The 16,549-nt window shown below is 47.0% G+C and overlaps 1 protein-coding gene across 3 annotated transcripts in view; it reads right to left on the bottom strand.

Annotated features, from left to right (window-relative positions):
* Window positions 1–16,549, bottom strand: part of SPOCD1 (SPOC domain containing 1) — a 28,174-nt gene that overhangs the window by 2,795 nt on the left and 8,830 nt on the right. For all 3 annotated transcript variants that reach the window (XM_011955446.1, XM_011955447.1, XM_011955448.1), the window contains 11 exons: window positions 8,760–8,801; window positions 7,534–7,710; window positions 7,111–7,233; window positions 6,903–6,957; window positions 6,496–6,580; window positions 5,530–5,689; window positions 5,296–5,412; window positions 3,699–3,824; window positions 1,207–1,318; window positions 833–983; window positions 374–524 (listed from right to left, as the gene is read on the bottom strand). In XM_011955446.1, the coding sequence (XP_011810836.1) occupies window positions 374–524; window positions 833–983; window positions 1,207–1,318; window positions 3,699–3,824; window positions 5,296–5,412; window positions 5,530–5,689; window positions 6,496–6,580; window positions 6,903–6,957; window positions 7,111–7,233; window positions 7,534–7,710; window positions 8,760–8,801 (1,299 nt within the window). The remainder of the gene's footprint in view (window positions 1–373; window positions 525–832; window positions 984–1,206; window positions 1,319–3,698; window positions 3,825–5,295; window positions 5,413–5,529; window positions 5,690–6,495; window positions 6,581–6,902; window positions 6,958–7,110; window positions 7,234–7,533; window positions 7,711–8,759; window positions 8,802–16,549) is intronic.

The raw sequence follows: 16,549 nt of genomic DNA, 5'->3' as shown, positions 1-16,549 counted from the left end.
CGTGTTAGCCAGGATGGTCTCGAACTCCTGACCTCGTGATCCGCCCGTCTCGGCCTCCCAAAGTGCTGGGATTACAGGCTTGAGCCACCGCGCCTGGCCTAACAATCACTCTTAAAACCCTCCCTTGGGCCCTTCTTGCTATGTGCTTTGGGTGGCAGGGAGTCTTTCACCCTGTTTGTCTCTGTAGGAATGGGACCAACATCTCATTTACTCCCATGCCTCGCACAGGGCCAGGCACAGAGAGGAGTGTCCATGACTTGTTTTAGAATGTGTGAGTGAAAGGAGAGGAGAGGAGAGGAAAGGAAAAGAAAAGAGAGAGGCTGCCTAGGCTGGTCAGTGTGTAAGGGAGTCCCGGCGAGGAGGGGAGGTGCACCTGGACAAGCCGACAGCTGTGTCCCGAGACCAGCTGGGCCCTGGCCCGGAACCGCTTGATGGAGAACATGTCCAGAACACCTTCCCAGGGTGGCATGCACGGCAGGGCCTTTGTGGGTGCAGCCGGCACCTGGAGCCCAGATGGAGGGACCCTAGAGGGAGGGACAGAAGACAGAGCAGGCCATGAGGACTTCCCCGGCACCTCCTTTCTTTTCAGAGCAGATCCTGTGTCCCCACTGTGGGGACTGGAACATTGGCCCAAGCTTGGTCTTGTGCAGGGGGCAGCCAGGAGGCTGGGATGATTAGTTCCATTGCACAGATGGGGAAAGTGAGGCTCCCAAGGGAGGGAAGACTTGCCCAAGGCCACACAGAAAAAGCCAGTGCTATGTCTGTTGCCCCAGCTGGTGGCCTCCCGCTCAGCCCTGCTGGATTATCCACCTCCCTGCTCCCAACCCCACACCTGTCCTGTGGTTCTGTGGGAGGCATCTCCCTGGCTTTGGGCATCTCTGGAGCAGGCATAGGAGTTTGGCTTAGGGCTTTCTGGAAGATATTGTCCCTGCAGCTCTTGGCGGCTTTGAAGGAGCCTAGCAGCTCATTCGAGGACTCCCGGTCTACAAATAGCAGAGGCAGGAGCTGAAACAAGGGCAGCAGTGGCACTGAAGCCAGTCCAGGGCTTTAGAGCCAGGGTTGAACCAGGTGCTTTTCTAGGTGACCTGGGGCACAGGCACCCCTGCTCTGCCACCCTCTCCCCAGGCCACAAATCCCTGTTGCTGAACTGCATGCTCAGCCCCAGCCTGGCCGCCACCCCTGCACCCCTCCCGTGTCCCCTCCCACCCATGCAGATGCGGCAGTTGGGGTCTAGGAAGTGGTGGTCATGCTGCCCCGTGGTGTCCTCTGATGCGATGGGCAGGGCCTGTGGGCTGCAGTCCAGGAACACCTGCGATCCCTGGGAGGCAGAAGACAGAGGGGTAGGCTGAGAAGGTGGCTGGGGACGCCAGGAGCCCTCCATGGGTAGAGGGCCCCAGGATGTGGTTTATTTTTCTCAATAATAAATGTTGTTTTATTACCAAAATACTGTGAACTCATAAAGAAAATTTGGAAAACACCAAAACTTGAAAATTAAAAAGAAAATCCCTTCTTGTCCCACCACTCAGAGACCACTGTTGATATTCTAGGTATTCCTTTATAATCTTTTTCTTTTGTTGTTGTTTTTTGTTTGTTTGTTTGGTTGGTTTTTGGTTTTTTGTTGTTGTTTGTTTTTTTGAGATGGAGTCTCGCTCTGTTGCCCGGGCTGGAGTGCAGTAGCTCAATCTCCGCTCACTGCAACCTCTGCCTCCCGAGTTCAAGCGATTCTTCTGCCTCAGCCTCCCAAGTAGCTGGGACTATAGGCATGCACCACTACACCCAGCTAATTTTTGTATTTTTAGTAGAGACAGGGCTTCACTATGTTGGTTGGCTAAGATGGTCTTGATCTCTTGACCTCATGATCCGCCTATCTCAGCCTCCCAAAGTGCTGGGATTACAGGCGTGAGCTACCGTGCCCGGCCCTTTATACTCTTTTTCTATACACAGGGCTTGGGGGTCCTTTTCCTAAAATAGCTGGGATCAAATATTCAACTTAGTGTTCTCTTTTTGTCCACTAATAATAGCAGAGGCGTTTGTCACGTCATCTAGTCCCCATAGACACTGCTGTGATGGGGTGAGACTGGAGTGGACGCCTCACCTCTGTTGCTAAGCATTTGGGTCATTTCCAGGTTTTCACTATTACTAAATAGCACTGAGGATATTTTTGTGCAGAAAGTAGTTTCCTAAACTTTAAATTATGTCCTTAGGATAAGATTTCAGAAGCAGATGACAGAATCAGGGATAAGGAACATTTTAAAGACTCTTGACGTCTATTGCCAAATCACTTTTTTTCCTCATACTAGAAATAGCTTTAAACATAAAACAATCATTGCTTTAGGACGGTTTAAGAAGATTTTGAAACTCTACTCTTATCAACCACCTCCAGAACAGTCTCAAAGCACAGGCTTTGGAGTCAGACAGGCTGGGTTCAAATCTCAGCTTCCCCACCACACATATGTGACCTTGTGTAAATGGCGTCAGGTTCCACACCCCAGAAATGGCCAGGGAATAGCACTGACCTCCTAGGCCATTGTGAGATGTAAATGAGACACTGCTTGTAAAGGGGCACACAGCAGGTGTTCAATAAACAGTAAAGATTGTTATCATGTGTTATTTTCCCCTCCCCTCCCCTCCCACCTCCTCTCGCTCTTCCTCTCTGGGGCTATCTAGGTTTTTCTCTTATATCGCCTTCAGTTTGTTCAGGGAATACAAACTGATTTAGACTGGGGAGCAGCCACACCCCTTGGGGCTCCTCTTGGCACAGGTAGAAGTTCTCCCAGTCGTTGGCCTGAATATTAGTGGTAGGAGTGGGAAGCAGGGATTTCTGTCTGTTCACTGTCACTTCCTCAGCGCCTAGACCCGTGCCTGGCACCTGGTAGGTGCCCATAAATGTACTGACTGACTGAATATAGTTAAAGGCACCTGCCCTGCACCCCTCTCCTGAACACGCAGCTAATGAGACCCAGGTGAACATCTGACCCACACAACACTTAACTGCAGCCAGAGTGGCCTTCCGAGAATGACCGAAGGGAGCCAAGGGAAAGTTCTAATCAACTGCAGGAGTCTGAGATGATGGCTTCATGGATTCTGGGGCTGCTGAGTCACCATGGCAGGCTATGTGCAAGCCGGGGCCAAGGGGGAGGAAGGAGCAGGATGGACATGAGGATGGAGCAGACCCTCAGCGCCAAGACCCTTAGACTCTTGCCACTCCTGTTGGCTTTCCAGGTCTGAGGACAAGTTCCAGGAGGCCCTCTGGATGAACTGCCAGGGTGCTGGGTGGTTCCCTGCCTGGAGCATCCCTAAACCAATCCACTGAATACAGTGGCTCTTCATTTCTTCCATCTGAAAAAGTCACTGCCTGGAACAGCGCAGCCTGCCGCTTCCCAGCAGAGATCTGGGCAGAATGCCTGAGGTTGGGGATGACTATGATGATGGGACTTAATACCACTCATGTGGGGGCCTTGGGGTGAGGCCAAGAGGAGGAGGACCGACAGTGACAAGGCACTGGCAGGCCTGTGCCAGCAGCACTGTCCCACCCCATGTTCCCCTATGCATTAAGGATCGCGGTCCCCATTTTATCACAAACAAAGTGGGCCTCAGAGCAGTCAGGTGACATATCCAAGGCCACACCGCTGGTGAGGCAAGGCGTGGGACCCCCAGAGCATGGGCTCTGCCCAGCACCAGGAAGGCCCCCAACTTACCACCAGATCCTCCAGGGTCAGCGTCTGATCCACGTCCCGCTGGATCTCTACTTCGCCCTTGTGGGTCATTTTGGAGGCTGGAAGTCTACGCGGCTCCTTCTGTTGCTGCTCAATGATATTCAGGCCCTGAAGAGACGGAGCAGCCCAAGCTGAGCCCAATTAGGGGACCTCTGGCCATCAAAAGCCCAAGTGCTCACTTTCCTCCCTTGAGGCCCCTCTCTTGTGGTTCCCCTCTCCTCAACACTTCTACTTCCGTCATACCCTTCCCCTGGGAAGCCCTCCACCCTTAGCGCTACCTCTCCATATTCCACTGATTCACCCTTCAAGTCCTGCCTCCTCCAGGAAGCCTTCCTGGATTTTGCTTTCACCCCAGGTGAATTCAACCTCTGACTGTACCTCATCCTCTTCTGGGAAGGGTGTGGTGTTGCTGAAAGAGTGCAGGCTCTGGAGTTCCCACTGGGCCATTAATAAAATTCATAAGATGGTATGGCCTGGGGCAAGCACTTAGCTGCTCTAAGCCTCAGTTTATCTGTTATTAAAAGCACTATATTAAACAACATAGAGTGCTTAGCCTGGAACATGGCTCATAGTAAATGCTAGTTGTGAGTCTTACTGTCGATCAATGTCACTCTACCTGCAGTGCTTCCTGAAAACCTGTCTCTCCTTTTCTAACAACCCCTGGAGGACAGGGGGTCTGCTCCTCTCTGGTGGGATCAGCCTCGTGGGCATGAGATCTGTGCAATCGCTCAGGGCCCTGCACTTAGGAGGCCCACACTTGGTTTAGTGCTCTGTTGTTGTCACCTTGAAATTCTTAGCAATTGTTGAACAAAGGGTCCTACATTTTCATTCTGCACTGGCTCCCGCAAATTACAAAGCTGGTCCTGATCCCTGGCCCCCACAGAGCCTGGACAGAAGCTCAGCCTATAGTGGACGGATTCACCTGATGGACTCTGGTTATTCATTCTAATCAGTTCAGTGTCTTCCAGAGCAGGGGCTGGAGTGCCTCGCCCCATCCCAGTGGCCTCAGCCCCTAAATCAGTCCCTTCTTCTCTCACTGGGCCACCAACAAATATGAGGTGAGCATTCTCCAAAAACTACTCAGTGCCACAGCTTCCCTGTCCCAGAGCAGACCCCAGGCAGGGAGAGACCCACGGCCACAGGGTACATGGGGACACAGCTGTGAATCCCGGGGGCTACGGGGCCCCTCCCTCAACCTGGGGTACCAGGAAGACCTCCAGTCTTTTCCAGGGCATCTGAAGCTGGGATAGGAAGAGAGGTACCTCAGGACTCCACACTCCGGGTCTCACCACAGTCCTCCCCCAGCCCCCGACCCCACAGTCCAGCTCCATTGAAAACCAAGTGTGTCACATCTCTACCAAGCTCTCCATCCCCAGTCCCTTTCATTTCCACCCCTTCTCCTGTTTCTCTTGTGAGGAGGGTCTCTCTGATTCCCTGTCTGCCTTCTCTGTTTCCTTGTTTCTGTCTTTCTGAATTCCTCCTCCCTCGCTCCCTGTCTCTGTCTCTCCCTCTTCCAACCTCAGGCCACCCACACTGCCCCCACATCCCCTCACCCATCCTGACTGGGCTCAGCACTCACCCTTTTCTCCTCCTGGTCCCGCCAGTGGGCCAGCTCCTGGGGGGCCAGCTGCATTGAGCTCATCCGTACCAGGTCATAGTGGGTGACATCTCCATGAACCACTTTGAGAAACAAGTCCTGTGGGGGTAGGGGGGAAGGCTGCACCACACGCTGAAAGAGCTCCCCTACTCCAGCATCCTGCGGGGGCTCTGAGATTCAGAGAGGGGACCTGGCCCAGCCCAAAGCCCTGCTCACCAGGTTCCTGGGGTCCCGCAGGTTGAACAGCAGGCTGCGGTACTTGGTCTTGTACCGGCTGTCGGTGCCTTGCGTCAGGTCCCAGAGGGCTGCCTCAATGCCAGCAGCGATGCCCTCCACCACCTCCTCACTCAGCACTGGGTCTGGGAGCTCCCGAAGGCTGTGGAGGCCAGGGCAGGGCGGGGGGGGCACTGAGCCCGGGAGGCTCTCCAGGCACTTAGTCCCAGAGGGAGGCAAATGGGTGGGCAGCAGAGTCTGGGCCAACTTGTTCCTGTCATGGGTGTTTCCCTGCAGGAACCTACTTATTCTCACCCCTACTCTGTGAGGAGGAAATAGGATCATTCGTCTTTTACAGATGGGGTTACTGGGGCTTAGAGAAAATAAGGGGCTTACTCACAGCCGTGTAATTAGTGGCAAAAGCAAGATTTGAAACCCGATTGTCTGACTCTCCAGCTCGTGCCCCATCTCTGGCCCACAGGATGTACAGAGGGGAGGAAGCTGGGATCAGGTCAGAGTAAGGCAGGAGTCAGGGGGAGGGAACGGAGCCCTGGCCCTTGGTGTCATCTGTCATTGACTTGCTATGTGGACTTTGCAAAGTCTGACCCTCTCTGGGCCTTGGTCTCCCCATCAGCAAATGAGAGCTCTGGGCTCAGATCTCTGAGCCGCTCCCAGCACAGCCTCTCACTGTGTGAAAGTATTTGCTGCGGGTGATATTGACGTGGATGGACCTGAGCCAAAGCTGAGAACTGCAGCAGCTGAGTGGGGAAGCACAGCCTTAAAGCCAGAGAGACCCAGCTACAAATTTCAGCTCTCCACTGGTTCTTTCTGTGGGCAAGAGACCTGGCACAGCTACCAAACAGGGTTAGCCAGACACCCAGAAGCCCTTAGAACGTGGCAGGGCCCCGGAGACGGGGGCATGTGAGCGCGGCCCTTGGGATGTCAGGGGAGTGGGGAGCAAGGTCTCACCGAGTCCACAGCACCTCCTGCATGGAACGGACAACAGTGCCCCGCACCCCGATATACAGGGATGGCTTCTCCTGTTGGAGCTGAGCTGTGGGGAGACAGTGTCACAAGCTCCCAGGGGTGCCCAGCGGGAAGGGGAGGGGGCTGACGCAAGACTGATGGGCTTAGGCAGACCGGAGAGGGGTCCCACCCTCGAAGACCTAGACCCCTCTCTCTATCCAGCTGGGAGCCAAGACCAGGCAGCCAGTGGCCCCCACCCCTTCAGGGAGGAGCTACAGGCTGATGGGATGTGGGGAGAGAAGAGTCATAGCAGGGGCTGGGGCCAGGAGCTGGGCCCTTGTCCTCCCCAGACCCCAGCAGTCTCTGGAAGCCAGGGGTCAGCAGAGGAGGCTCCCTCCAGGGCCCTTCACCTGAGTCCTCTGCCCGCTCCAGCAGAGGCTCCTCTTCAGCCTCCATTGGGCCACTCTGTGGGGGAGGCATGAGGAATTGAGGCTGTGCTGGTGGGCCCGGCCTTCCAGCCCAGGGGACACTGCTTCCTCTAGTCACCTCCCCACTCCCACATCCTCCCTAACCCATGCTCCAGTGAAGGAGGCACATGGCCAGGGCAGAAGCACTCACCTGGGGACACGCAGGGTCCGAGGTGGGGTCGCCAAGGGCCAGGGAACCACTTCTTGGAGGGTAGAAGGGGTGAGAGAGGCCACCAGGGTCCCCTGCTGTGCCTCCTGGAGGAGGCTGGAAAACCTTGGGGCAGGGAGCAGACAAGCTAGTTAGCTGGAAATGGAGGCCAGGGACTGTTCCCTCCCCAGATGCACTGGAGGCCCAGCCCCTCCCTCCTCCAGTCCACCCTGAATTCAGAGCTGCAGAAGGAAGTACACATGGGGCCCAGGCCAGCCATGCAGGCTGGGGCCTAACCCTGCCTCTGGCTATTCTGAATGACCGCAAGCAAGTGGCACCCTCTCTCTAAGCCTCAGGGACATCTCTGTGAATCAGGTGTGAAGGTGCCTCTCTCAGCAGGATTAAATGACATCACTTGTTCTGTACCTGGCACCCAGCAGGGCCCTGCACCATGGGCCTTTTCTTTCTTCTGAGCCTCTGGGCAGGCGAGGGTGAGCTGACCTCCATCAAGTCCTCCAGAACCTCCAGCTTTGGCGGCAGCTGCCCCGCTGCCTGGACGTGGCTGACGGCCCCCAGGAGCTGGATCACTGGCCCGGAACCCAGCTGCGAGGGAGATCGCACTTCAGAAGCAAGCAGGGCCAGCCACTGTCCCCGCCTTCAGAGTGCTCGCCTCACCTGTAATTATTGAATGTCTCTCTCCCACTGGACTGTAAGCTCCATGAGGATAGAGAATATGCCTGTCTTGGTTCCCCCTGAATTCCCAATGCTTGGAAAAGGCCTGGCACATAGTGTTCAGTGAATGTTTGCTACCTGGCTAGCCTCTGTCCCAAGAGAGGAGCCTGTCTCCATCCCCATCCTTTCTCAACTTCCCCCTTAACCCCCAGTCACATTCACAGTTAACTGGACTCTGTGCCAGGACCCTCTCACCCTCTGTGATGAGACCACAGATGCATCTCATCAGAAGGGACACGCCTTGTTCTGACTCCACCTCCTCCTGTTCAAAGCTCTGTCGTGACCCTTTCAGGGGTCACTGACTTGTCTGCCTCTCCCTTGAAACAGCCAAATGCAGTCATCTGTAAGGCTTACACTCTGTAAGGCTGCTGATCACTCCTCTATTGCCGATAAAAGAAATTCTTTCATGACCATTTCAAGGTGCACAGTAGATTTTGTTCTTCTAATGAACTATGGAATCTATCCTGCTCCTCTTTTTGCTATGGCTGCCAGGAAGCTCAGTGTTAACTTTGAGCCTGGTAGGTATACCTTTCCAGGATTGGTAGAGAGTAAGGTATTATTGTAACAAGATCCCCCTTCTCCTTCCTCTTTTCTTGCTTTCTTTAGGCTTTTAGTCCATTTTAAGTGTGTTTCAATTCTTTTCACTTATTGCAAACCATAGAGGATTGTTTTAAAAGTAGGTGAGTCTGAAGACTAATAATCCTTGAATGAACGATCATGAAATGGTCAGATTCCAAGGTCTGCAGGAAACTAAAAGTCTAAGATCCAACATTATAGAGGGAGGGGAGCACTAGGATCCACTGGGGGAAGGCAGGCTGAGTAGGGGTAGGATCTTCACATCTACTGTGGAGGAGCCCTGCCACTCCACCCCACCTGAGGAAACGGAGGAGGAAAAGCAGTAATAAAATGTAAAAACCTACGTAACACACAAGCTTCACTCCATGGGGTATTTTCACTTCCTCCTTGGAGAGAAAGAGGATGCAGAGATTAGAATCCACAGGACCCAGCCACCCCATGGCAGGGAATTCACAAAAAGAAGACATTCTTGTTGAAAGGGTATGTGTTCAGTGTTCACTGAATTGTACTTATAGCAAAAAAGTTGTCCACCAAAGGGAAAATGGTTAATTAAAAAAAGTCCATCAGGCCGGGTGTGGTGGCTCACGCATGTAATCCCAGCACTTTGGGAGGCTAAGGCGGGTGGATCACCTGAGATCAGGAGTTCAAGACCAGCCTGGCCAACATGGTGAAACCCTGTCTCTACTAAAAATACAAAAATTAGCCAAGCATGGTGGCAGGCACCTGTAATCCCAGCTACTCGGGAGGCTGAGGCAGGAGAATCACTTGAACCCAGAGGCGGAGGTTGCAGTGAGCCAAGATTGCACCACTGCACTCCAGCCTGAGCAACAGAGTGAGACTCCGTCTCAAAGAAAAAAAAAAAAAAGGCCCATCAAAGGGAAATGGTTAATAAACGGTGACACTTCGCACTACGAATTCTATGTGGCTTATAAAGGGTAAGGAAGTCATCATAAAAATTACCACTTGTTGAGGGCTTGTGAAGTATCTGACCTCACAGGAAGCACATCATTTGTGCTATTAACGTCTCAGAACGACACCATGAAGTATATACTATTTCTATCCCCATTTTACAGATGAAGAAACTGAGGCTCCGAGAGGATGTGAAAAGTCCTATAGCTGCTAAGCTACAGAGCTAGTATTAGAACCTAGCTCTGTCTGACTCCAAAGCCCAAGCACTTAGATGTGGGGCCATGTGGAGACATGGAAAGATTCATGGAAAGATGTCATGAAGTATTACTGGGAGAAAAAGAAAAAATAGGTTACAGAACATCATCTGTTGCATAAGCCCATTTATGTAAATATATATTCATAGATACATAATAGAGGTTATCTCTGGGGAATGAAATTCCAAGGAGACTTTGACTTTCTACTTGTAGACACTTGGGTATTCATGTTATTCAAAACGAGCATGTATTTCTTTTATAACCAGAAACATATTTTTTATTAAAAACAAGTTAAGAACAATATGTGTGGTATGCTACCATTCGCGTTACAGGCAGAATGAATTTTAAAATTTGTATTTGCTTGAATACGCATAAAATATCACAGGAAGTATCTGCAAAAACCTATATAACCCAGGCTGCCAGTAGGGAAGCGACTGGGTGCCGGGAAAGATGAGTGTCACTTTTTTTGTTTTTTTTGAACCATGGAAATGAATCAGCCTTTCAAAAAAGTAAATTGAGAAAGAGGGAGAAAAAACAAAGAAAACAGGGGTGTGTGAAGAAGAGCAACAGGAAAAATATCAAGACCAGCCCTTCACAGTTCAAAGCCTTTGGCTGGCCCCTGTCTCAGGGGTCCTAACGTCCACGTTATGAGGCTCCAAAACAACAGGCAGGAGAATGAGGCGAGGGAAGGACTATCAGACCAGAATACAAACTACGTATGTATAATAAGTTTGAAGAAATAAAAGGAGGAGACGAACACATGAGTGAAGGACAAAAAAAAAAACTACAAAAAGCAACCAGGCAGATTTGATCAGGAACCAAACACAACTTCTGAGAATGAAAAATATAACAATCTTAATTAAAATTTAAAAACTCAACATATGGGTTTACTAGCATATTAGATGCAGCTGAAACAGATTAGCTAACTGGACAACACATTTAAATAAATTATCCAGAATCTTCACACAGACACTGTGAAGCACTAATAGACACATCACACCTGTAATCTCAGCACTTTGGGAGGCCGAGACAGGAGGATTGCTTGAGGCCAGAAGTTCGACAGCAGCCTGGGAAACATAGCGAGACCCTGTCTCTACAAAAACAAGAGAAAAAAAAAAAAAACAGCCAGGCATGGTGCTGTGTACCTGCAGTCCCAACTACTCAGGAGGCTGAGGTGGCAACATTGTTTGAGCCCGAGAAGTCAAGGCTGCAGTGAGCAGTGATCACACCACTGAACTCTAGCCAGGGTGACACAGCAAGATGCTGTATCAAAATAAAGGAAAGGAAAGGAGAGGGGAGGGGAGGGGAGGAGGAAGGAGGAGCAAGGGGGAAAGAAAGAGACAGAGGGAGGGAGGGAGGGAGGGAAGGAAGGAGGAAGGGAGGAAGGAAGGAAGAGAGGGAGGGAGGGAGGCAGGGAAGGAAAATCTAAAGTTCCAGAAGCAGAGAGGAAAGAGAATGGGTAGAAGCAGTGTTTAAAGAAATACGGCTAAGAATTTTTCAAAATTGATAAAAGACAAAAATTTACACATTCAAAAAACTCAGTGAATCTCAAACAGAATAAATAAAAGGAAATTCATACCTAGACACATCAACACTCATGATAAGGAGATCCTTACACGCATAAAGAGAAAAAATAATACCTAACACTTGAATAGCACTTAAAATGTGCTATGTCTGTGGCAAGTGCTTTACATATTAGTTAATTTAATCCTCACCACAATCTTATGAGGTACTGGTACTATTATCTCCCCCATTTTACAAAAGAGGAAACTAAGGCACACAGAGGCACAGGGAGGTTAATCAGCTTGCCCAATGTCACACAGCTAGAAAACCAAAGAGCTGGATTTAAATCCAGGCAGTCTGATTCCAGAGGCCATACCTTCAACTACTATTCCCTGATCCCATTCACCAAAATACATTTTACCTATAAAGGAATGGCAATTAGACTAACAGCTGCTTTCTCAATAGTAATAATGAAAAGTAAAACATAGAAAAATAGTATTTTCAATGTGCTTAAAGAAAATAACTATCAATTGTGGACCCAGACAAAATACTTTTCAAGAATAAGAAAGAAATAAAGATATAGAAAAAAATCGAGAGCTGTTATTTTTCTTGATAATTTTGTTTTGCTCAATAAACAAAATGCTAAAAGATAAACCTGAGGCAGAAGGAAGGAAAAACAATCCCAGATAGAAAAGCTGAGACAAAAGGAAGAATTTTGAGCAAAGAAAATGATGAAGATGTTGTTAAATCCAAACAAACATTGATAGTATGAAACTATAATAACAGTGTGTAATTTGGGGATTTAAAAAAAAAGAGCTGGGCGCGGTGGCTCACGCCTGTAATCCCAGCACTTTGGGAGGCCGAGGCGGGCGGATCACAAGGTCAGGAGATCGAGACCATCCTGGCTAATACAGTGAAACCCCGTCTCTACTAAAAATACAAAAAATAGCTGGGTATGGTGGCGGGCACCTGTAGTCCCAGCTACTCGGGAGGCTGAGGCAGGAGAATGGCGTGAACTCAGGACGCGGAGCTTGCGGTGGGCTGAGATCCGGCCACTGCACTCCAGCCTGGGTGACAGAGCAAGACTCCGTCTCAAAAAAAAAAAAAAAGAGATAGGACCAATTTACTGGATAATAACAACACACGAATTGGAAAGGTACACACTTGGAAGTAGAGCATTCCAAGATCCCTATATCATTTTGGAGGAAGATAAACATTGTAACTACCTTTATATTTTGATAAGTTAGTTATTTGTGCTCAAATTTCTTTTTTCTTTCTTTCTCTTTTTTTTTGAGATGGAGTCTCGCTCTGTCGCCCAGGCTGGAATGCAGTGGCATGATCTCGGCTCACTGCAACCTCCAACTCCCGGGTTCAAGCGATTCTCCTGCCTAGGTCTTCCAAGTAGCTGGCACTACAGGCGCCCGCCACCACATCCAGCTATATATCTATATCTATCCATCTATCTATCTATCTATCTATCTATCTATCTATCTATCTATCTATATATATATATTTGTATTTTTATTAGAGACAGGGTTTCACTGTGTTAGCCAGGATGGTCTCAATCTCCTGACCTTGTGATCTGCCGGCCTCAGCCTCCTAAAGTGCGGGGATCACAGGTGGGAGCCACCGAGCCCGGCCTGTACTCAAATTTCTAAGAGAACCACCAAAAAAATATAAACTGAGGATAGGAAACATCTAAACTACTGAGGGACAAAAAGGAGTATGAAAAAATAATCCAAAAGGAGGCAATGAAAGGGAGAAAGTGCCAAAATGCAAAACATACGCAAAGCACAAAATAGGCCGGGTGCGGTGGCTCATGCCTATAACCCCAGCACCTTGGGAGGCTGAGGCGGGAGGATTGCTTGAGCTCAGGAATTCCAGACCAGCCTGGCCAACATAGCCAGACACTGGCCCTACTAAAAACAATTTTTTTTTCAAGAGCCAGGCACAGTGGCATGCACCTGCAGTCTCAGCGACTTGGGAGGCTGAGGTGGGAGAATTGTGAGCCCAGAAGATCAAAGCTGCAGTGAGCTATGATCACGCCACTACACTCTAGCCTGAGCAACAGCAACAGAGTGAGACTGTGTCTCAAAACAAAGCACGAAATAAAATGGTAGGAGTAAATGTAAATAAATCAGTAACCATAACAAATGTAAATGAACTAATACTTCAGAAAAATGCAAAAATTATCAGACCTTTAAGGAAAGAAAATACAATTATAAAATTTTCATGAGACCCATTTCTAAAACATAATGATGCAAAAAGGTTAAAATAACAAAATGGAATAATATATGGACCGGCAAATCACCAACCAAAATAAAGCTTTGTAGCTATATTAATAATCAGATAAAATAGACTTTAAAGCAAAAAATCATTAGAGGCAAACACTTGACTACATAATGATATGTAGTTTTACCAGGAAGCTATAACAACTCTAAACTTATAAGCATCTAATAGCATAAGCTCAAAAACTATAAAGCAAAAAATGGTAGAACTATAAGCAAAAAGACAAATCCACCATGATAGCACAAAAATTTCATGTATCTTTCTAACTATTGATAAATAAAGCTGACAAAATAATCAGTAGGAATAAAAAATAATTAATGAAATCAACAAGCTTAATCTATACATATTTATAAATATACACTGAATATTAATCCTAATAACTAGAGAATACATATTCTTTTCCAGTATATGTAACATATATATATAAAAATTGAGCAAAGCCTGGGCCAAAAAGCAAATATCAACACATTTCAAAAGACTTTTTTAGCTTAGCACTGCCCAACAGAAACAGAAGCCACATGTATACTTTTAAATATTCTGATAGCCACATTTTAAAAAGCAAAACTAATTTTGTATTTTATTTAATTCACCATGTCCAATGTATTATCATTTCAACATGTAATTCATAGGAAAACTTTTTTTTTTTGAGATGGAGTCTCACACTGTTGCCCAGGGTTGGAGTGCAGTGGTGTGATCTTGGCTCACTGCAATCTCTGCTCCCCAGGTTGAAGCAATTCTCACGCCTCAGCCTCCTGAGCAGCTTGTATTACAGGTGCCCACCACCACACCTGGCTAATTTTTTTGTTTGTTTGTTTGCTTGTTTTAGTAGATACAGGGTTTCACTATGTTGGCTAGGCTGGTCTCAAACTCCTGACCTTATTATCCGCCTGCCTACAAGCGTGAGGCACCGTGCGCAGACATAAACAACTATTAATGAAATGTTTACATTTTTTTGTACTAAGTCTTTGAAATTCAGTGTATATTTTACACTTATAGTACATCTCAATTTGGTCTAACTAGATTTCAAGTGCTTAATAGATACAAGTGGCCAGCGGCTATCAGACTGGATAACTCAGATAAAGACCAACTTCTCAGACCACAATATTACTAAGGTAGAAGGCAATAAAGGCAAAAGCAACAAAAGATTATGTTTGGAAATTAAGAAATACACTTTTAGCTGAGCGTGGTGTCTCATGCCTGTAATCCCAGCACTCTGGGAGGCCAGGTGGGCGGATCACCTGGGGTCAGGAGCTTGAGACCAGCCTGGCCAATATGGCGAAACTCCATCTCTACTAAAAATACAAAAATTAGCCAGACGTGGTGGCAACTGTTATCTCAGCTACTCGGGAGGCTGAGGCATGAGAATTGCTTGAAGCTGGGAGGTGGAGGCTGCAGTAAGCCAAGATAGCACAACTGCACTCCAGCCTGGGGGATAGAGCCAGACTCTGTCTCCAAAAGAAAAAAAGAAAAAAAAAAGAAAGAAAAGAAATAAACAAACTTTTGAAGAACACACAGGTCAAAGAAAAATTGTGATTAAAAATGATAAAATATTGAGATTGAATGATAATAAGACTGTACGTAAATTCTACGAATGCAGCAAAAGCGATAATTAAAAGGTTCCTTTACAGCTTTAAATGACTTATTACAAAGGAAAAAAGGCAGAAAACTAATGAACTAAGCATAATTTTTAAGACTTTATAAATAGTAGCACAAACTGAAAGGAAAGTGACATTGACAACATACAATGGAGGGGATGAACAAACCAAAAATCGGTTCTTTGAAAAAGCTGACAATTCTCTGACAAGATTGATTAAGGAAAAGAGAGGAGGTATAACTAGCTAATATTTGGAATGTATAATTACAAATACACAGTCCTTAAAGAGGCTATTGTGAAATACTGTATGCCAACATGCCAATAAATTTGAAAACTCAGATGAAACAAATAGGTATCTAGAAAAGTATAACTTACCAAAATTTATTCAAGAGAAAAACAACACTGGATAAACCTATAGCCACAAGATAAATTGAATCAATACGGAAGGGAACACCTTCCTTAAAGAGAACATCAGTCCATACTTTTTTTTAACCAGCCATTCTATCAAAATGTCCGAAGAACAAATAATTCCGATCTTAATTACATTATCCCAGAGAATAGGAAACAAAAAGATAATCCACAATTCGTTCTATGAAGCTAGCAAAACCCTGATACCAAAATCTCAGAAGGGTAGTAGGAGAACAAATCATGTCAGGCCAGTTAATTCACCCACTGAAAACCCCAAACAAAACATGAAATTGAATTCACAAAATATGAAAAAGATATAGCATTACCAAATTGGGTTTGTTCCAGCAAGGCAAGAACTTACCATTCAAAAAAGCTGAATATTTTTTAAAAAAAAACAACTAACTCCTTAAAGTAATGTTAATAAATTCGAGGATAAACATCATATTATCATCTCAGAAATGGAAAAAACATATTTGATTAAATGCACTGTGCAACAATAATTATTGTAAATATTGTAATTGTAAAAATTATAATAATAATTGTGAATAATTAGCAAACCAGGAAGAAAGGGAGTTTCCTTTACCTGATAAAGAGCATCTATATAAAAAACATAGCAAGTGTCATACTTAAGGTGAAATGATGACCACATTTCCTTTAAAATCCAGAACAAGTCATGGTTTCCTTGCTGTCACCACTTCTATGTAACATTACACTAACAGTCTTAGCTAGCACAATAAGGAAAGAGAAGGGAAGAGAGATGTAAAGAATTGGAAAGGAAATAACAAAAACTGTCATTTGTCTACCTACGATTGTCTACATAGAAAACAAACAAAATCCAAATAGATAAATTATATAGATTAATAAAAGCAAGATTTCTGGATGCAAAACCAATAAACAAAACTCAATTGTGTTTTTACATGGGAGAAAGTGTAGAAATGCAAAACATATGCAAAGCACAAAACAGGCTGAGCCTAGTGGCTCATGCCTGTAATCCCAGCACTTTGAGAGGCCGAGGCGGGTGGATCACCTGAGGTCAGGAGTTCAAGACCAGCTTGACTCCTGGTCAATATGGTGAAACCCCGTCTCTACTAAAAATACACAAATTAGCTGGGCGTGGTGGTGGGTGCCTGTAGTCTCAGCTACTTAGGAGGCTGAGACAGGAGAATTGCTTGAACCC

This window comes from Colobus angolensis, unplaced genomic scaffold (assembly GCF_000951035.1).
Source record: "Colobus angolensis palliatus isolate OR3802 unplaced genomic scaffold, Cang.pa_1.0 Scaffold4, whole genome shotgun sequence".
NCBI lineage: Eukaryota > Metazoa > Chordata > Mammalia > Primates > Cercopithecidae > Colobus > Colobus angolensis.
The sequence above is the reverse complement of the archived record's forward strand: the minus strand, read 5'-3'. Positions and strand labels throughout refer to the sequence as shown.